This window comes from Aspergillus foveolatus (assembly GCF_047715535.1).
Source record: "Aspergillus foveolatus strain CBS 279.81 unplaced genomic scaffold BDW70scaffold_19, whole genome shotgun sequence".
NCBI classification, from domain to species: Eukaryota; Fungi; Ascomycota; class Eurotiomycetes; order Eurotiales; family Aspergillaceae; genus Aspergillus; species Aspergillus foveolatus.
In genome coordinates this window covers 217,287-236,852 of record NW_027396083.1, presented here as the reverse complement: position 1 = coordinate 236,852, position 19,566 = coordinate 217,287, and the positions used below count along the sequence as shown (strand labels likewise).

The 19,566-nt window shown below is 51.5% G+C and overlaps 7 protein-coding genes across 7 annotated transcripts; 4 read left to right on the top strand and 3 right to left on the bottom strand.

Moving 5' to 3' along the window:
• Window positions 1-252: 252 nt before the first annotated feature.
• hxt8 (putative MFS monosaccharide transporter (Hxt8)) lies at window positions 253-2,334 on the bottom strand (the record flags this gene model as incomplete). The annotated part of the gene is made up of 11 exons (XM_073739051.1): window positions 253-385; window positions 467-572; window positions 642-755; window positions 822-961; window positions 1,008-1,123; window positions 1,244-1,295; window positions 1,350-1,778; window positions 1,839-2,029; window positions 2,076-2,137; window positions 2,196-2,223; window positions 2,275-2,334. 11 exons carry the CDS (start codon window positions 2,332-2,334, stop codon window positions 253-255), a joined length of 1,431 nt encoding a protein of 476 aa, XP_073596761.1.
• Window positions 2,335-3,633: 1,299 nt separating this feature from the next.
• BDW70DRAFT_159258 (Erg28 family protein) lies at window positions 3,634-4,107 on the bottom strand (the record flags this gene model as incomplete). Its single annotated transcript, XM_073740662.1, has 2 exons — window positions 3,634-3,996; window positions 4,045-4,107. The coding sequence occupies 2 exons, from the start codon at window positions 4,105-4,107 to the stop codon at window positions 3,634-3,636; spliced, it is 426 nt and encodes a 141-aa protein (XP_073596760.1).
• Window positions 4,108-4,282: 175 nt separating this feature from the next.
• BDW70DRAFT_35068 (ketoreductase) lies at window positions 4,283-5,569 on the top strand. Its single transcript, XM_073743819.1, has 2 exons — window positions 4,283-4,538; window positions 4,594-5,569. The coding sequence occupies exons 1-2, from the start codon at window positions 4,362-4,364 to the stop codon at window positions 5,455-5,457; spliced, it is 1,041 nt and encodes a 346-aa protein (XP_073596759.1). The 5' UTR covers window positions 4,283-4,361; the 3' UTR covers window positions 5,458-5,569.
• BDW70DRAFT_35093 (uncharacterized protein) lies at window positions 5,570-6,029 on the top strand. The gene has a single exon (XM_073743821.1). The coding sequence runs from the start codon at window positions 5,682-5,684 to the stop codon at window positions 5,994-5,996; it is 315 nt and encodes a 104-aa protein (XP_073596758.1). The 5' UTR covers window positions 5,570-5,681; the 3' UTR covers window positions 5,997-6,029.
• A 1,611-nt stretch (window positions 6,030-7,640) lies between these two features.
• BDW70DRAFT_35085 (sugar porter family MFS transporter) lies at window positions 7,641-9,911 on the top strand. Its single transcript, XM_073743820.1, has 4 exons — window positions 7,641-8,058; window positions 8,107-9,072; window positions 9,131-9,236; window positions 9,291-9,911. The coding sequence occupies exons 1-4, from the start codon at window positions 7,854-7,856 to the stop codon at window positions 9,700-9,702; spliced, it is 1,689 nt and encodes a 562-aa protein (XP_073596757.1). The 5' UTR covers window positions 7,641-7,853; the 3' UTR covers window positions 9,703-9,911.
• A 994-nt stretch (window positions 9,912-10,905) lies between these two features.
• Window positions 10,906-13,315, bottom strand: BDW70DRAFT_167418 (Zn(II)2Cys6 transcription factor; the record flags this gene model as incomplete). Its single annotated transcript, XM_073742223.1, has 4 exons — window positions 10,906-11,392; window positions 11,452-12,578; window positions 12,674-12,839; window positions 12,903-13,315. The coding sequence occupies 4 exons, from the start codon at window positions 13,313-13,315 to the stop codon at window positions 11,125-11,127; spliced, it is 1,974 nt and encodes a 657-aa protein (XP_073596756.1). The 3' UTR covers window positions 10,906-11,124.
• Window positions 13,316-15,611: 2,296 nt separating this feature from the next.
• On the top strand, window positions 15,612-18,941 carry BDW70DRAFT_134748 (DUF3824 domain-containing protein). The gene is made up of 4 exons (XM_073736563.1): window positions 15,612-16,357; window positions 16,442-17,824; window positions 17,890-18,225; window positions 18,282-18,941. Exons 1-4 carry the CDS (start codon window positions 16,099-16,101, stop codon window positions 18,725-18,727), a joined length of 2,424 nt encoding a protein of 807 aa, XP_073596755.1. The 5' UTR covers window positions 15,612-16,098; the 3' UTR covers window positions 18,728-18,941.
• Window positions 18,942-19,566: the final 625 nt, after the last annotated feature.

Sequence of the window (19,566 nt, the reverse complement as noted above, 5' to 3'; positions counted from 1 at the left end):
CGCACTCCCAAAAAGATGATGATGAAAACTAGTAAAAGCCAGCGTAGAGTTTCCATCCGCAGACTTCCCCCAAACTTGGAAGACCTTCTCGGTATAGAGTTCTAGCACTGATATATATAGCTCGGATTGTCGTTGACTTTCCAATCCCCCTTATTAGTTATAAATTCAACAAATTCAACTAACTGTCCTTAAATGCCCTACCATAACAGACTTCAGACTTCCAGCCCAAGACTAGGGTACGTAACCAGCAAGTTAACGAGTCCCGCTCTCCTCTTCATGAACTACCCCCGCCCCAGGCTTCGCATCAGGATCCACATCCTCTACACCGATAACCCTATCACCGAAAGAGGCTGCAATCTCTTCGAGAGTCTTCATTTTTGTTTCACTGTAGCCAGAGAGAGAGATAGTGAGCTTCAGCCGTTCTATAGATATACCTCCTAGAGGTGGAGCGGGTAGGGTCACGTACGGGAAATAGAAATAAGCCACGACGAGGAAGAACAGCGTGCAGCCGACAAAGACGTAGTAATAATTCTCGTGGATATTTGCGAATGCACTAGGACCGGCTTCGGTGACTGTTTTTCACATATTCATTAATATCGGCGAACACCTGGGTATACTGGAGTTGCTCAGGGAGGACGTACTGGCGACATTGACGATAAAGTGGGACGCTGCTGCTAGCCCCATGATTTTGCTGCGGAGGGCGATGGGCAGGACTTCAGCACCGTAGAGCCAGGTCGTGCTGTTCAGCATACCGTCTGGTGGGAGAGGCATATTAGCTAGTTGACGCAAACACCTGTCAGTGTATTGGATGATTGACGTACAGTAGATCACAACGAAGAGGTAAATCCCGAGAATAGCAAATCCCTTGCCAATTCGGTTATCTGTGTTCTGGAACTCGCGTTGCATGACGGCAGCATAAATCTCGACGACGATGATGCCGCTAAGACCGGCGAGTATCATCCTGTTTCATTAGAAAATATAGACTTTGGCGGACGGGGGCTGCCTACTTTCGACGACCCCATTGATCAGTCAGGAATCTCGTGGTGAGGACATTGGTAACGAACGCCACAGTGCCGTAGACTGCTGCCAGGGCGAGGATGGTGTGACGGTCGATGCCAAGTGACTTGTATAGGATTGCTTCCAGGCTTAGTATCGACCACGGGTATAAGCAAGGCTAACCTACTTTGGTAGTACTAATGCTTGGTTAGCACTGTGGTTTGACCACTTGGAGTTAGGAGCATACCTGAATCACGTTGACACCAGTGAGACTGGTCATTGTTTGCACAGCAATTGATCTGATTTTTTGTCAAATGTATATTGCGATTCAGGTAGGGAAGGAGGGTACCCACACCATCGCACGATGCCTGAATAGCTTGAAAATCTCCTTGTACGAGGTGATCTCTCTCTCCTTCTCGTATTCGATCTGAGCCAGCATCTGCGCAAACTCCTGCCGCAGCTCAAGCGAATTGAGGTCCCGGCGGATTCGGCTGAATTCGTTGCGTGCCGCCTCCACCTTGCCTGCTCGAACCAAATGACGCGGCGAGTTCGGCATGAAGGTTACTAGACCGCAGAACATGATGACACCCCAAGGTATCTGGATGGCGAGAGGAAGGCGCCATTGTACGGCGCCATATGGGGCCCAGCTGCAAGCATACCCGACCCAATTTGAGGCCATTGTGCCAAAGGCAATACCGCAACCTGAGATCCCTCCGATCAGACCGCGATACCGAGGGTCCGAGATCTCGCTGAGATAGATGGGAACAGTACCGACCATGCCTCTATAAATGTCTGCGTCAGTATGTCTCTACCGCATTATCCGTTCTTTCGGTTTGACATACCCAACAGCTACACCGGCTAACGCACGCCCGGCAAGAAACATCCCGATGTTGATTGATGCTGTCTGGATTGTGGTCCCTATCGTCACGATTATACACATCAACTCCATGAAGCGAAGACGACCAAGTTTGTCGGCGACGGCGGTTTGCAAGAGGGCGCCGACAGCTTCACCGGCGATATAGACAGCGACAACCTGCATCCGTTAGAAATGCCTCTCATACAGGCCACGCCAAACATACGGCGCCCGTCAAGCCCTCTGATGGGTGCTTCATGTACTCGATCCAGCTTTCATGGGCGATTGCTGTTTAAGCATTAGTAAACGCTTGACTTGAGCCCTGCCATGGACGCATGAAACTTACTTGTGGTGGCAATCCCAGTATCAAAGCCCTGAAGTCCAGTTAATAAGTGATATACTCCAATAAAATCTGTATGTCTTACGAAGAGAAAGGTTCCGATCGCAGCAAAAAGTGCGACGCCTAAAGCGTACCAACCAACCATCTTGGAAAGTGAATCTAAGAAGACAAGGTAGATGGAGGAAGAAACGACGTTTCACGTCGAAAACCGGAGACTTCTACATATATATTGATACACAACTAACGGCTAGAGAGATCAGCGGACGTCTTCCGAGGAAGATGCGTGTAACCCCAGAGCGACCCCTCGGCGTATGGCCGATGGCGGGAAACCTGGAGAGCAAAGCTGGGGAAGTGGAGACTAAGAGTCATAATCCATGAAATGTCGGTCGACGATAGCCCGGTTTTCTACTAGCTAATGGATAAAATCGTGTTCTGGGAGGATTGATTCGATAAACGAGTTCTCCATCAGCCGTCTTGAACTCAAAATGACCATTCTCAGGTAAAGAAAGCGGAATCTCGAGGCTTCCAGCCGAATATATACTGAAGGATCAAAGCGAATTATGGCAACCGCATGGCTCCGCGTGGGGTGACCAGATGGCGTGGGGGTGTACTGGGATCAAGCAGAGCGACTCCAAGTGGCAGAACGAGCATGGCTCGAGAGCACTCAAGGAGGAGCATGGCCGTATCGCTACTTGCTCGTGTACATTGCCGGACAGGGATCACAGAATGCGGGGGCATGTGATCTCAGCTGATAAATCGTAGTATAATGAACTCCCGTTGAGGAAGTGCCTGGCTAGCATACTCAGTGAGGTCATATGTATCGTATAGCGTACTCATACTGACTAGTGAAGCTGTCTTGACGGGTAATAAGGCTCGCCTGCGTCGGAAAGTGACACTTGAAATCTGAGGCGAAATTGTTAACCTCAGGCATAAATCAGGCGATAAATTCCTCACTCAGTATAGCTCCTCGCTTAATCGACGCTAGTGCTAGCGCAGCTTCTCTCAGATATATAAACGTCTGTTCCCGCCGGCAATTTACTTGTTTTTTTCTTTTCTTTTCCAGCTCTCTTTGCCTTTTGGCTTAGATCAAGTGTAGTATCTGTTCTTTTCAGTTTAATCTCTGAAAGTGTTCTAAGGAACACAACATTGATTAATCTTATTTTTGGATCTCGTGGCAGGGCCTCTGTGCTTGCGCATGCCTTGCCACACAGTGTCATTGGGCTTACACTACCCCCAATCGACGCGAACCCTTTTCATCAACCTGGTCGGCTTGCCGATCGTTTGGAGAAGAGGTTGTGCTCTGCCATTTTTATACTTCATACATATCTTTCGGCGCTCCTGAGTGCTTCATGTAATCTAGCAATATGAGCAAGAGTCAATGTAAGATAATCGAATGGGCCCTGAACCATCCTTTAGTGGAGATTTAATCACCTAGTCTACTAGTTTACAATCCAAGATACGCATCTCTCTGGGTCAACATCCATGTCAAACTGCCCGACGCGACCAGCAACGGAAACACAAACCGACCCTTGAGCTGCGCACTCCCATATCCCAACCACTCCACAACAAAGTGTACCAAGGCGATCCCAAACGTCCACGCCGCAAGGTCGTACACTACAGGAGTCGTGATATTGTATGCTGCAGAGAAGCGAATAACCGCAGAGAGGAATGTCCAGGTGCCGAAGAGTCGGGACGAGTGCGCGTTGGTGTGCGGGCTACCATCCGCTAGGCGGCCATTGTAAAGTTCGGACGTGTAGGAGTTGGAGAAGTAGGCTTGGACACTATTCGCAGCGGAGACGACAGACACCTAGGTGTTGTTAGATTTGCTTGACCTGAAACGGAAGAATGTGTCTACCAAAGCAAGCCACTTGGGAAGCAAGCCATCAAACGGGGGAAGGTATGATAAAAGCTGTTCCATGGCGAATAGTTTGTGATTGTAGTATCGGGATGAGGGTTCCGAATTCGTCTCGAGCAACGCTGTTTCAATTGACAAAGGTGAATGATATTGAGTACTCCTTTTTACAAACTGAAGCATCAGTTTCTGAGCCCAAACGGGTATAGCGGCTCTACCCCGTGATCTGGAACCTAGGCAATTATTTTGGTTTGCCAGCTTCCCCAACAATTGGGATATATCATAGCCTTACTCTACGGACTAACTGGACGCCGCTCGCCATGGAATACTTGAAGGATATTTCGTCGTCCCTTTCGGAATGGGAGTTCAACTCTGCTCCTGGTTGGCAGAGCGTGACAGCCTCAGTGCTGCTCGTGGCTGGAGGCTGGTTTGTTGTCTCTAGAGTTTGGACCTTCCTCAGGGTCCTGACCAGTCTGTTCATTCTTCCCGGAAAGTCGGTATGTTAGCAATGCTTATCCGTTCGTCTATATGAAAATAGTGCTGATGATTTAGCTCCGCTCATTTGGCCCTAGGGGTAGCTGGGCAATTGTTACAGGTGCCTCGGATGGCTTGGGCAAGGAATTCGCCCTCCAGATCGCTCGCGCTGGTTACAACATCGTCCTCGTTTCACGAACTGCTTCCAAGCTAACCGCCTTGACCGATGAGATTACGTCTAAATACCCTTCGGTCCGGACCAAGATGTTGGCGATGGATTTTGCTCGCAACTTGGACGAGGACTACGAAAAGCTAAAGGCCCTCATTCAAGACCTAGACGTAGCTATCCTGATCAACAATGTTGGAAAGAGTCACAGCATCCCGGTGCCTTTCGCTCTGACCCCGGAAAACGAGATGGCGGACATCATCACCATCAACTGCATGGGTACTCTGCGGGTTACGCAACTGGTTGTTCCAGGCATGACCCAACGCAAGCGAGGATTGATTCTGACCATGGGTTCTTTCGGTGGTCTCGTCCCGTCTCCTCTCCTTGCTACCTACTCCGGAAGCAAGGCTTTCCTCCAGCAGTGGTCCACAGCTCTTGGTTCAGAACTCCAGCCGTACGGCATTACTGTTGAGCTGGTGCAGGCCTACCTCATTACCTCCGCCATGTCCAAGATCCGCAAGACCAGTGCCTTAATCCCTAGCCCGCGTGCGTTCGTCAAGGCGACGTTGTCCAAGATTGGCAACAATGGCGGTTCCCCGGGCTACGCATACAGTTCCTCCCCATACTGGAGTCACGGATTGGTCGCATACCTTGCGACATGTGTGGTCAACCCAATGAGCAAATGGCTCGCAAACCAAAACAAGGGTATGCACGAGTCGATCCGCAAGCGGGCTCTGCGCAAGGCCGAGCGTGAGAACGCGAAGAAGAGTTCTTGAAAGGATATCGTCATTTTCCCCTCAAGTCTCGGCCGAATGTGTTCGTGTTTCCCGGAGCCCGGAAGCAAGACAAAACAAGGCAAACAACATGCAAAGAACGTATGAGAAATGATAAGAGATGTTACGTCAGGGATGAAACTCATGATGGAAGTGGCCTTTGAGCATTGGGCCAGGTTCAAACCGTGAGGCAAGAGTTAGAGTATTCCGATCTTACGTCTCGAGACATGAGACATAACTGTATTAGTTTAGTAATTATTATCTTCTTTATCTCCTGCTTGGAGCACTGTGTCAGTGAGCGGACCGGCAACGAGTCTCACGACAAATCATCGCCGCCCACGGCGGTCTCTTTTTTTGCCCGCTTGATGGGTAGATGCTACGTAGTCATACGACGTTCTGCATTTTCGTTACATGAGTCGGACTCGGGACTGCAATGCGACACAAAACATAACCGGCTAACCAATCATGGAGCAGAAAGACCTAGTGCTGCAGATGCTGTGCATGACGGTGCATCAGGTCTTGCTGTCTCCTGTCAGTCCTAAAGGAGAAAGTGGACCAGAACTTGTTTGCTAACGGGACGGTAGACTGTGACACGGCTTGAGCCTAGATCACTCTCCGAGACATTCTGTAAGCCTCTGATTCGGGCCGAGTTTGCCTCTTCTAGTCTCGAAGGTCAAGGCTGAAGACAGACGCTCGGCATCCTTTCCGTATAACATGCTTTCGGCATCACCAAACCTCCTCGAGAAGAAATTAGTACTTGGCGCCGGCATTCTTGTGTGTTCTTGGACTACGTGCTACTACGTAAGCCTGAAGTTTTTACCTTTCTGCTCGGGAACCGTTTCATGAATGTATATGATTGTCGGCCGCAAGCTCCATCTTGGTTCTAGGACCCAGTCGTGCCTTGCACGGCTTTCACCGAGACCTAAAGCGACCTAGACCAGTGGACCTTAGAACGAGATCGGCAGACGGTTCCGGCCAAGGGTCAAGGCAGGATCATCTGCATTCGCAGGACTTTGTGCTCTATCCTTCGACCTTTTGAGGCCAGCATAATGATTAGACAACTGGCCGATATCTTCTACAGTTTGGGCAGTTCGAGCAGTTGCTGTACTCTCTATAAATGCTCTACGGGCAGCTCAAGACAAGTCTCAGCTCAAGGGACATATTACATGATGTAATTCCCCTAGTGGGCTTGAGGGGGCGACGAGAAGACCAAGACTCGAGCCAAGTGGAACAGGCCCCACCAGTCGGTGAGGTTTTTGCGACGAAAGCTACGCTTCGCTGAAAAATTTGCACCCGAATCGGCACACCGAGCCCGGTTCAGGCCTTTCAGCGTGGATCCCGAGTCTTCGGCGTGCCGATAAGTTCGGCTCGGGACCACACCGCAACACCAAAAGCCGTGTCGAATGTCGGAGAGCTGCAATCCGTCCTCCAGCCTGGAAAGTATATATAACCTTAAGAGCAGCCTTTTCGCGTGGGTTCTGTTCTTACAGATTCCCAGCTTCTGTTCAGTCCAAAGCTATGCTGCCTCCCTGGTTTGTGATCGCCTGGAAAAAATTCTTCTTGAGGTCCACTAGGTGCGGATCTGCCGTGAATCCGTGATATTCTTGGACGAATCCACATTTAGAAACTCCTCGCGATGCGCCAGCAAAACAAATCGTAGTCCAGTAGTCCAGTCCAGTCCAGCCGTAATAACGGTTGAATTCCGTAGATTAGCCGTCCTACCACCGTCGACAAGCCCAAATCGCCTCTCACTTTCGAGAATGTTCAACGCTGAGGGAGTCAGGTAGCGCGAGGGGACCAAGGCCCAAGGCTCAGATCTCATGAGGCGTCTGTCCACGAACAACGAGACATGGTCAGCTGATTGATCATTGGGACTGCCTAAAGCATCGTCATCGCCTCTGTCATCCAAGACCATCCTCTCAGGCACACCTTCTTCTCCACCGTCCACCCCACCGAATCTCCAGGGAAGCATCAGAGAATTCTACTCATCTGCCGAACCACACGCGACTGGCCACTCGTTTTCCCCTTTTGCAGGCGTCGACGCCCGCAAAGATCCGGGCCCCCGTCCGTTTATCCCGTGGGTTCCCCAATCTTTGGTTGGGAGCCGATTGCCGTTGTGGTCTGGTGCGTTCATTCGCTCATGCGGTCTCCGGACTCGTTACAGAGTAGGTAGTGTTGACGATAATTAAATGTCTCGCTAAATCGGTTGTCCGGCTTGACGTCGTGGTCTCTTGTCACGTTGTCCCTGAGTTCCCCGGGCGTATACTCCGACCTCCATATAAATCCCCTCCGCCCTCCCACGTTTCCCAGCTTCTCCTCCCTTGCGTCCCCTCCCAGTTTCTCATCTCAGTTTCCCCCATTGCAGACTTCTTACCACACACAAGTGGGAATACTTCATCATGGGTGTGGACATCAAGGGCCTCTTCAAGCCCAAGGCTGAACAACAAGAGCACTCGCAAGCCACAACGCCTTCAAGGACCGACTCAATTGCGGAGAAGGACAATGGCATCATCGACGACAGTCCTGTCAAGTACCTAACATGGCGGTCATTCATCCTGGGTATCGTTGTGTCCATGGGTGGTTTCATCTTCGGTTACTCTACTGGTTAGCATCTTCATCATGATTGTGTTAGTGCTCCCGCTGACTGGGCAGGTCAAATTTCCGGCTTCACAACAATGGCAGACTTTAAGATGCGCTTCGCTGAGCGCCAGGCCAACGGCGAGTACGTCTTCAGCAACGTCCGCAACGGTCTGATCGTTGGTCTTCTCTGCATTGGAACCATGATCGGAGCCCTCGTCGCCGCCCCCATCGCCGACCGCATTGGCCGCAAACTCTCCATGTCCTTCTGGTCGATCATCCACATCGTCGGTATCATTATTCAGATCGCCACCGACTCCAACTGGGTCCAGATTGCCATGGGCCGTTGGGTTGCCGGTCTCGGTGTCGGCGCCCTCTCCAGCGTCGTCCCCATGTACCAGTCCGAAGCTGCACCCCGCCAGGTCCGTGGTGCCATGATCTCGGCCTTCCAGCTTTTCGTCGCCTTTGGTATCTTCATCTCTTATATCATCAACTACGGTACCGAGTCGATCCAGTCCACTGCCTCGTGGAGAATCACCATGGGCATCGGTTTCGCTTGGCCACTGATCCTGGGTCTCGGAGCTCTTTTCCTGCCCGAGTCCCCGCGTTACGCTTACCGTCTTGGCCGTATTGACGAGGCCCGCAAGGTCATGGCTAAGCTCTATGGTGTGGAGGTTAACCACCGTGTTGTCGTCCAAGAAATGAAGGACATGAAGGATAAGCTCGAGGAGGAGCGCGCTGCTGGTGTTGCTCCCTGGCACGAGGTTGTCACTGGCCCCCGTATGCTCTACCGTACTCTTCTTGGTATTGCTCTGCAGTCCCTGCAGCAGCTCTCTGGCGCAAACTTCATCTTCTATTACGGTAACTCCATTTTCACCTCCACCGGTCTCAACAACAGTTACGTCACCCAGATCATTCTTGGTGCCGTTAACTTCGGTATGACGCTGCCTGGTCTGTACATTGTCGAGCACTTTGGTCGCCGCTCCAGTCTGATGGTCGGCGGTGCCTGGATGGCCATCTGCTTCTACATCTGGGCTTCTGGTAAGAATGAACCCATCCCGCCACCCAAACGAAAGACATCCGCTAACAAGTCTCATAGTGGGCAACTCCGTTCTTGATCTTGATAACCCGCAGAACACCCCCAAGGCCGGAGCCGCCATGATCGTGTTCACCTGCTTCTTCATCGCCGGTTTCGCCACCACATGGTAAGCTACCTCGTACATCCGCTACAAATCCAACATATTAACATGATCACGTAGGGGTCCCATCGTCTGGTCCATCTGCTCTGAGATGTATCCCAACCGCAGCCGCGCCACAAGCATCGGCATTGCCACTTGTGCCAACTGGACCTGGAACTTCCTGATCTCCTTCTTCACCCCATTCATCTCTGGCTCTATCCACTTTGCCTACGGCTACGTGTTCGCCTCCTGCTGTGTTGTCGGTGTCCTTATCGTCTTCTTCTTCGTCAACGAGACCCAGGGCCGTACCCTCGAGGAAGTTGACACCATGTATGTCTTGCATGTTGTCCCCTGGAAGAGCGCTTCCTGGGTTCCCGATGAGAGCATCGTCCGTGATCTCCATCCTGGTTCAGATGTTAACAAGACTGAGGGCCTTGGGCAGGCGGAGCACGGTGAGGAGAGCAGGCCGGAGCCTGTGGAGATTCGGGAGTGAGTGTCTCACTTTTCTATACTATTAGAGAGAGTGTGATGTGTATTACTATTTGATGGTTCATGAGAGATGCTGTGAAGCCATTAACACGAGAAAAAGAATAATTAAATACTACTATTGCATCTTAGGGCTTATGTTTGGTTTCTTTCGGGTCTATAGTATGCATGATTTATGCATACACGCATGCGTATCGGTTTGCATTGGGTTGGATAGATAAGAGAATACCCGCAATGTGATATCTTTGCTCGCACACATAGATTTCACCCTTACTCAGACAGAAAAGCAGCGTCTGTTATCTGTTCTACCCTACTCTTTCTATATTCATCTTATTGGCCCGTCAATGGATCTCTGCGGGTACAAAAAGAGAGTAGGAACCATGAGTGTTGACAAAGTCAATACCTCCCATCATATCACTAGTCATCTAGCCGAGCTTCACCAATATTACCGCCGGATGTAGGACATGCTGGGAGTACATACTCGAGCGTAGCGTTCTACTTCTACCTTGGACACAAAAGACTGATAAATTCATGGTCGTTCCGTTGTCACTGTAAACAGCACGAAGCAGCAAGTCAGTAACTAGGCTCTTTCGCATGTTTATCTCCGACAATTTCGCTTTGATGCACATTATTTCGAGGCTGTTCAGGGTATTCATACTTCATATACAATGATATTAAGGTGGGCGGGTCATCAATGCGGGGTTAGGTCTGTACCTATTCTTAAAAAAAAAAAGCAGATAGCGTTTAGGTAGGGACGGCCTATGATGAAGCAGGTTGGTTCAGTGGGAGGTGAACTAGATATGAAGCAATTGATTCAGACGGGTGCCAAAAAGTCATGCCTGACTAAGACATAGGTAAAGACAAGGGTGAAGTTCGTACGTACATCCATTCATATTCCCTCAAGTGCCTCGGCAAATGAGATGAAAAGTGGTCTGCCTGATGAGCGCACGTATTTTTCACGATCCTCGGCTACTCTCTTCTCTTCTCCATAGAAGAAATCAGAACTTCTCTTGACCCTCCTTGATGAGCGCGGTGGCCCCTTATTCCAGCTGCTATCCGGACATATTTGTGAGCCTCGAAAGGTGGAAAAGCTCTAGGGTGCGAGCGCACCGTGGTGAGTCGGGTCGAGTTGTTGAGCGAGTAGGCTGAGCCACACTCTTTCCAGAAGATCAATCGTTCGCCCGACGGTGGTGGCGGACTCGGTTAGACTGAGCCAGTACGAAGATGCGCATGATACGCTTTGCTCCGGACAGCATTCTCGCACGAGACCAGGCTTAGGCATAGGATGTAGGAGAGGCGGCAAGCCTATGCTGAAGACCTTCTACCTTCCAAGGGAAGGGAAGATTGAGATACTCCAACTTTTAAAGACAAGGCAGCTGTGCGTCCTGGACATAATGGTGCTGCGCTGACAGCAGATATCATCCCCGCCTCATCCTACAAACGGCGCAGATATAGGCGACAGCAAAAGAAAAAGAGAGTCCCATCCGCCCCAGGGCATGAAAGACGGAGAAAGCCAGTTTTGCGGCTGCAGGCGGGTAAGCAGAGACTCGGTGAAGAAGTCCATGGGCGAGTGGGGGAAGCCTGATGTCGGCGTTTTGGGCGTGAGCAGACCACCGTTACTGGTCAGGTCTACTGGCGATAAAGTACGCTGCGGCTGTGTTTGTCGATGGTGAGGGGATTTTGAACAAGCGGTGTCACTTGCAAGGTATGTTAGCTGGGCTTTCAATATGTTTGATAGTTTAATAGGAACACCTACATAATCAGGCGCAGCACAGGCACAGCCTTGCTGCAGAAGTTGCTGCGGTTGGAGAGGGAGGCAAACACGTCGAGGGATTTCCAAAGGATTTCCTTGATGTCGGCCGCCTCATACTGATTCTCCGGGTACATCAGCATGACACATAGGATGATTGCCGCATGGAAAGCGTGGAAGCTGCCCTGGTTGCTATTGTACCATTTGTAAGAAGCGAACTGGGGAGATTCATGCAGAGTTTGGTGAATAGATAGAGATGTTTTCGCGGACGCTAGACATTTCGCCCGCGCAGCACAGGTTTCGTTGGTAATTTCGCCTTGTAGGTACCGGCAGAGAGCGGGACGGAAGAGAAGGAGGAGTAGTTGGTGAATGTAGCTGTATAGTATATTCAAGTTGGCGAGGTGGTGAACAGGGAGAGACTCAAGGCCTGGTTCTAGCTGGTAGCGTTTTTCGCACACCTCATGCACGGAGAGGATCTCGGCTTCTAGCTGAGCGGCGGTATACCGAGGAGGGAAGCTGAAAAGACTCTCGCAGATCATGGACGAGACGTCATAAAGCCGGTATTGCAGTAGGAGGTAGGTCATCTGGGTTGGACGAGGGGTGGCGGTTTCTGGGGCAGTACCTGTGAGGAGGTCCACGTCGTTCACATCTAAGGGGAGCTTTGTGCTCATGGTCGTAAGGCCTGGGCTGGGACTGCCATATAAATTATTATGCGTGGTGTATAACATTTTCAGCCCTGCCCATGCCCGGCGCCGCTCCTCCCGTTCTATCGGCCCAAGAGCGAATCGTTCTGGGTCGATGTGACAACCCATTGAGGTGGCAACGTGGTGAGTCAAGCCTAGAAGCGTCCAGGTTGGAAGCCCACGGTGAAATCTGGCGTAACTGATCAAGATAAGGGACTGAAGGGAGTTGATGGAATGTCGGGAGAGAATGCCGTCGGCTGATAGACATCGCAAAGCAGCGGATCGGTAGCGTGAAGATAGGGCTTTGACATTGCGACTGACGGTCCTTTCACGGCCCAAATCAGAGAGTAAGGGGTCATCGTCGTGGAGGGCAGTGACAGCAATAGCGAGGATGATAAACAAAAGAGAAATCCATGCAGTTGAGACACTGTTTGGGTCGTGGCAAAATTGCTGGTATTCGGCTTCAAATGTCAAATCCTGAAGGATATGAAATAGCTATAGCATGTCAGCTTTGACTTTGGTGAACCAAGGACTTGGAGACCTACAGGAGAGAAGACCCGGAAATAAACATCCTTGAGTGCGTCACAATACCGACTTGGTGGGAGAAGGGCGAGTAGCTCTTTCCTCGTAGCTGCATTCCCAGCTAAAGGGAGGCACACGTCGTCATCATCATCATCCGCTACCTCGGAGTTGATATCAGGGAGAGAGTCGCTATAAGAGCTTGTAGAATCCGCCGAGTTCCATCGAGACACCAACGGCAGGTACCTTACGTACCCTGAGGCAAATGTCTGCAAAGTTCCAACGCTGTTTGCCATGGAGCTTCTGGGATATGATGTGAAACCCGGGCCAGTTGGACTGTCCAGGTCAGAGAAGCTTCCGGTGAGGCTACCGGATGATGCGAGTGGTGAGTTCGGACCGCCTGAATATGAGCTAACTTGTCTTTGAAGCATGTCCTCCAGGTTGCGGATTCGTGCGAGTAATTCGGCCTGAACCGTAGTGTCCGAAGTTGAGGTGTTTTCCGACGACAGTCTCGGTTGACCAAGGTATACACAATCTTCAGCGCCCAACCCTCGTCGGACACAGGTCTGGCAAGGACGACCATCGCGAGAGCAACGGATCTTCCTTGTTCGACAGGCTTGACAGCTGATCGGAAGTCGCTTGCCGGTAGGGCGAGAAGATGGAGCCATAACTTTCAAGTTGGTGAGAGGGACATAAGCAGGTTATTGTCAGTGCACTTGGTTTGATCCGTAAGAGGATCCCGCGTGGTAAGTCGGACAGTGGCCTTTTTATAAAACCTTGAGTAAAGAGTTCCGATGGGGTTGCTTAGCCTAAACACTGCTTGGGTAATTTAAGGAACCGATTCATGATAGGCGTTTTGCAATCTTCCAACTTCCGTTGGCAAGTCGGCCATATATTTGGAATTATTTCCTATTTCGGTCAAACTGAGCACTGGTGTGGACCGTTTCGTGTACGCAAGAACTACAAAGTTGACCGGATAGCACCATGATCTTCACGTCTCGCTTGTATTACCCAGGTACAGTCTTAGACAGTACGCTTTTCTGGAACCATAGGACGCAACAGCGCTCGCTGATCGGCTAGGTCCACGTTGCTGCCAACTTGCCACGCGAGAGAGGCGGGACGGCAAGTGCAAACTATTGGCGACCATTCCGGTCACAACCAATGTCGTGAGGTCCCGGCCCCCTGGGTCGGGAAAGCTGGTCCTCTAGCGGGGATAAACTTTGAGGCTACATCGTGCGGCTGAGCTGCATGCGAATAAGAATGGCCTTCAACATGGGGCACAAGAGGTCAAATCATTGGCAATTCTTCCTGTAGAATGTCAGGAAGGATCAGAAGGATCAGAAGGGTCAGCTAGACCGGTTGTTGCTTGGAGTGAACGGGCAGTCTGCGCCTCTGAAATCAAAACGGGTTGGGTCGGGGCGAGCAGTGTCCATGACTTATTGGGGCAGAGCTGCTACGTCAAATATTTGTGGGGAGCGGACTAGTAGCTGGCAAATTGCGAGCACTTAGTTTCAAATTCGGGGTTTCAGACAGCAGAATGGGCCCATAGTTCGTACTTTTGCAAAGTGGGAAGCATGCGGATCCGATGTCATGTACCCCAACACAACTACAGACTTCGGACCCTGAACAAGTCGCTGTTCTTCAGCTCTCAGCGTCTGTCAGAACCCCAAGACACTCAACTGGGCTGTGGGGCGGCCGCCGACATGCCGAGGCGAAAACCGAAACCAGTTTCGCAGAGAAAAGACCAGAATGCCAGAAAAAAGCACTGTTGGGCAACCTGAGCAATGGATCATTTCCCGAAAAACAGCGGGTTCGATTCAAGGTTGCTGCTACTCATGGAAGTCTATGAGTCGGGCCTTTGGCAAAAGGGGAAAACAAAAGTCCGTTCCGCCGGCCGATTCGAGGTCTCCGTGGAGACTCGATGATGGCAGTTTCTAGAAGGGTAATCGAAAAGGAGCGAAGCGTGCGGTCGAGCACAGTACAGTCTGAACAGATTGTTGACATGGGAGCATGCGGATTGGACGCATAGTTTGTGATCTCCGTTTGGCCGACGCATGCAGGACCAACCATCGTCTGCTAGCGCACCGGGAAATGCAGGAGGAAGTAGGACTGTGCAGGCCCCCGTAATTTGTAAGAGGTATGCATGCACTATTGATTGGTATGAGAGGATCCAACTATAGGATTTAGAGTTGGACCAATGACTTGACAGCTGGAGAGGTTATTGCTGCATTGATCTTCCGCCATGATTCTCAGGGCTCGAATCAAGGCAAAAGAGGGAGAAAGGCAATTAAAGGAAGAGGCCTGAGCGCAAGGGACGCCCAGGAGTCTTCATTCATTGATCACCGTATTATTCCTTTCCGGCAGCACCCTTTTGATGGGACGTGGAGTCGAACGGGGTAATCATTTCGGGAGTTTACTACCTCCAGGGAAGGTCGAGAGCCACGGTAGCGGACAGCCAGAGAGTGTCAACTGACCATGGAACAAGTCGTGTTGACCCGCAGGGATTCCACTTATACTCTTCTGTAAACATAACAACAAACGTCAGCAGAGAAGCAGACCAAGGCATAAGTAGAATAAACAGAAAGCATACGCACAACGAGGCCCGGTAGTCGCCCAAAAGAGTCTAGTGATGAAGGGCCGTAGGGCACTGATCGGCCTCGTTTCTTTGTCTCTGGCTGATTCCACCGAGTTTTCGAGTAGGACAGGGGAATAAAGAGGAACGGAAGAAGAATCGCTATAAGATGGAGACGGAGACGATTTTTCGAACTTGAAGACTCGAGGCGTTGAGAAATAACTCAGTCTTCGAGCGCCTAGGAGTTGTGCTGAAGAGATGGTCGACTTGGAATCTGAACCATCACGAGGCTTCAGGACTTATTCATTAAACCATACCCATTCACGTGCGTTCCCTTTCCTTCAGTTCGTCTTCTCCCAACAGCCTCATCTCTCCATCAACATCAAAGACCAGCCGCATCTGCACTGTGTTTCACTATCAGTCCCTGATCAACCTCATTTGTGCTAAGATCTACCGCTATATTTCCTCAAATATATCCATCGCGTCATAGGCACTGAGGCCAGAGACCAATACGGCACTAGTCTCACAGTTGCCCCTCCTCCAGGCTCTCACTCAGCCCCAGCCTCAATCCTGATATCATTCCTCTTTCATTTTTCCTCGTTCTGCTGCTCCTCTCGACTTGCTTTTTCTACTGTATTCTCTTTGCCCCGTTGCAGAATCACTGCCTTGCGCCCGATTCCTCCAACTCCTACTTTCTATTGGTGTTCTCTCTTTGCAGCCTCAGTCGATCAGCATTGACTCAGCCCTGTTACCCCACCCTCGTGGTGAACCGCATCATTCCGGTCTTTTGGCTGCACTCGCCTCCTCTTCCCGTTATCTATCACCACGCCACTCTCCATCGAACCTTCTCATTTACATCCTTTCCCGCAACAGCCCCTCATGTCTTCTTACATCTATAGAGAGCGTGATCGTGAAGACGACTGGGACGAGCGTCGTTCTGGCGTCTCTGTTAAGCGCTACGTCATACCCCCAGAAGATCGAGAACGAGAACGAGACCGCGAACGAGACTTGTTCTTCCGTGAGGATTCAGGCCCTGGCGAGCGAGAATTGGTCATCCGTCGCACAACAGAGCGCGAGGAGCCCGTCATGGTTCAACGTTACGAGCGTGATACAGATTATGACCGAGATTATTACGAACGTGAGTTCACAGTATTGGACCGGCCACGCCGTAGCCCTAACCCCATCATCATTCGTGAAGATCAGCCGGTAATCATTCAAGAAGCTCGAGGTCCTGTTTACATCAACCCGCGTGAATCTGACTACGACATCGTTCACCGGTCCGAGGTGGATCGAGAACCGGCCTACTACTATCATCGCCGTGTTCGAGAGTACGACAACGATAACCGTCGCTTCCGACGCGAGCTGAGCCCTAGCGATTCCGTCTCGCAGGCCACCAGGCGGCGCGACGACGAGTACAGCAGCGACGACAGCATGGTCTACATTCGAAAAGAGACCAAGGAGTATGACGACCATCATAACCGACATCTGGCTTCAGGCGCTCTGGTCGGTGTAGGTGCCGCCGAGTTGCTCCGGAGTCGTCGAAAGAAGGATGGAGAAGAAGTCTCTGGTGGCCTCGGCCGTATTGGCCGCGATGTCGGTGCAGGCGCTTTGGGCGCCGTTGCTGTTGAAGCCGCATCGCGCGCAAAGGACTACTACCGCAGCAAGAGCCGCCACCGCTCTCACTCGTTTGATGATGATCGAAGTTCCCGTTATAGCCATCATCGTCACTACAGCCACAGCCATTCTCGCCACAGGCGCAGCCGCAGTCGATCTCATTCGCGCTCTCGCGCCAGAACATTGGCAGAGATTGGCTTGGGGGCTGCTGCTATTGCTGGCGCTGTAGCTTTAGCTCGCAAGAAGTCCGACAGCGGCCGACGCAGTCGCTCCCGTTCCCGTCACCGTCGATCCCATTCCGTCAAGGATGCCGAGGATGGCAAGCGCAGTCAGTCCCATCGCCGTAAGCATATGGCAGAGGCTGGCTTGGCCGGTGCTGCTGTAGCCGGCTTGGTCGAGAGAGCCCGGAGCCGTTCACGGTCACGAAGACGGTCTCGCTCTCGATCCAAGAGCAGGATCAGAAAAGCACTTCCCGTCGTTGCAGCCGGCTTAGGATCTGCTGTGGCTGCAAACATTTGGGACAAGAAGAAGGATAAGGAAGCAGAAGAGGAACCGCGCCGTAAAGACCGCCATCGCTCAAGGTCCCGTGGGCGGGCGCCGTCAGATATTTATCCCGACCCTACCCGTGACTCCGCTGGCTTAATTGAATACGGCGATCATCCAGTGCACGGGAGCATTCCTGCCGCGAACTACTACGGCCGTCCGCCAAGCTCTCAGGGTTACCACACAGATGCCTCTGACCGAGTCGCAAGGGATGCTGGGCTTGGCTCGGGTCACCGGGGTCGCACTCGTAGTCGCAGCCGCAGCCGTGCTAGGTTCAGCAGCAGCTCCCCCTCGAGCGAAGAAGACCGCCGTAGGCGCAGAAGCCGCCACAGACACCGCAGCCGCTCCCGCGATTTGGCCGGAGCTGCTCTTGCTGCCACGGGTGTTGGGTATGCAGCTCATAAATACTCGCAACATCGGAAAGAGGACAAAGAGAGGGATAGGCAGAGTAAGTGGCCTAGACACTAGCGCCAGCTACCGGTCGTGTAGGTCAACGCTGACCCTGTCCATTAGGATATGACAGCGATGGACCGAGTCCATTTGAGCAACCATTCAGTCCCGGGCCATACCCGCCTTCGCCTGGAACCGGTCCGGTAGACAGTTCTCAGTACAGACCTAATAACTACTACCCTCCGCCTCCGGGTCCAGCTCCGGCGCCCCCGCCAGGCCCGGCACATTACAACCCGGCAGACTATCCACCCCCACCCAACGCTGTACCTCCTCCACAGCAGTACAGTTACCCTCCTCCCGCGGCAGATGCATACGCACCGCGGCCTCGGAGGGCAGATGAGAATGTGAGTGCTGCACGCGACTTCTCCTCTCCAAGCACACAATCTCAACCCTACGATGGTGTGTTGAGTCAGCCACACCCATAATTGAGCACCGCGTTAACTCTCTACTTTCAGGTCTAGACTCTACGCGTCTAGCAACGCCGCGTCCACGCTCACGGCGCAGACGGACGCGCGCCGGCAGTGAACCGCCCCAGTCCAAATCTGTTGCCTTTGACGATGATCCACAGACAAACGAGAAAACAACGGGATACGAGACGGACGATAGCGATTCAACGGTTGATGGAATGAGTTCAGGTCGGCGCCGCCGTCGCCGTCACCACCGCCGTCACCGTTCTGACCGGCGCCGCTATTCATCGTCCGATCCCTATGCGTCGGCGAAAGACCGCAGCGCAGCGCAAATACAAAAACAAACAAGCGCCCCTGGATCTGATTCTGATGCTACAATCGACCTTCCTGACCGGTTTGACCGCGATGGTCGTCTTCTTCCTCAACCGGGAGATGATCCGCTGGCCGAGAAGGTCGAGAGTTTGCTGAGAAGGTTCAACCGGGTATTTATATGATGATTTGATTCATTTCTGACCCTTCTGGATTTTGTTTCTTACACTTACTTGATGTTACGTATGATGACTTCATGTTTGATGTTCTGCCTTGATGATATGCCCCTAATCATGACTCATGACTACTCATGACACGGCCTTGATATGATATACGATTTATCAATGATAGCACACTTCGTGATTTATATTGAATGCAGTCTGTATCTTACTTCAAATACTTGGGAAATAGTGTCCTGATTACCATGGTAATTCCAGCCTTTCAACTAGAACCTCTGAAGAGCATGACAGGTGGTACACTACATCAGGAAGGGTCCCACCTGGACATCGCCTAGCTTCAGAAGGATTATATGCGTCTCAAAAGACAATTCACACACTTCCAAACTGGAAGTCAATCGTGTAATGATATATCCATATCACGTAAAGCGTCGTCTCATAACTCATGAATTGTAAGAGTCGGCCGCAGGAAGCGCACATAAATATATACTACCGGGTAATCATCGCCCTAAACCAGGGCCCGGAAGTGGTACCAACTATATATATCCATACATCACCCCACCAAACGGCTCACTTGGTTAACTGCTATGCCATACCACCATCTGACACAAAGTGCCATAGGGAAGTTGGCACTAAAGACTTGAAAGTGAACGACCTGCATACCGTCTCTTGAGGCTAGTATGCATACCCTTGGAAGCGCGGCGCTCATTTATGTTAGTATCAGCCCCGAAATGCCAGTGAATTAACACATTGTCTTCCTGGCCGCCGGTTTGTTGATCGCTTCTGGTTTCGCTAGTAAATATCAACAAAGTATCAGGCAGCCAGGTGGGTGATATGAAGTTGACAAA

Excerpts from the sequence above, each read along its gene's own strand:
- BDW70DRAFT_35068 (XM_073743819.1), top strand. The coding sequence starts at position 4,362 with ATGGAATACTTGAAGGATATTTCGTCGTCCCTTTCGGAATGGGAGTTC. Across the intron at positions 4,539-4,593 it reads TCATTCTTCCCGGAAAGTCG|CTCCGCTCATTTGGCCCTAG; the intron begins GTATGTTAGCAA and ends CTGATGATTTAG.
- BDW70DRAFT_35093 (XM_073743821.1), top strand. The coding sequence starts at position 5,682 with ATGAGACATAACTGTATTAGTTTAGTAATTATTATCTTCTTTATCTCC.
- BDW70DRAFT_35085 (XM_073743820.1), top strand. The coding sequence starts at position 7,854 with ATGGGTGTGGACATCAAGGGCCTCTTCAAGCCCAAGGCTGAACAACAA. Across the intron at positions 8,059-8,106 it reads CATCTTCGGTTACTCTACTG|GTCAAATTTCCGGCTTCACA; the intron begins GTTAGCATCTTC and ends CTGACTGGGCAG. Across the intron at positions 9,073-9,130 it reads CTTCTACATCTGGGCTTCTG|TGGGCAACTCCGTTCTTGAT; the intron begins GTAAGAATGAAC and ends CAAGTCTCATAG.
- BDW70DRAFT_134748 (XM_073736563.1), top strand. The coding sequence starts at position 16,099 with ATGTCTTCTTACATCTATAGAGAGCGTGATCGTGAAGACGACTGGGAC. Across the intron at positions 16,358-16,441 it reads TGACCGAGATTATTACGAAC|CTCGAGGTCCTGTTTACATC; the intron begins GTGAGTTCACAG and ends TCATTCAAGAAG. Across the intron at positions 18,226-18,281 it reads ACAATCTCAACCCTACGATG|GTCTAGACTCTACGCGTCTA; the intron begins GTGTGTTGAGTC and ends CTCTACTTTCAG.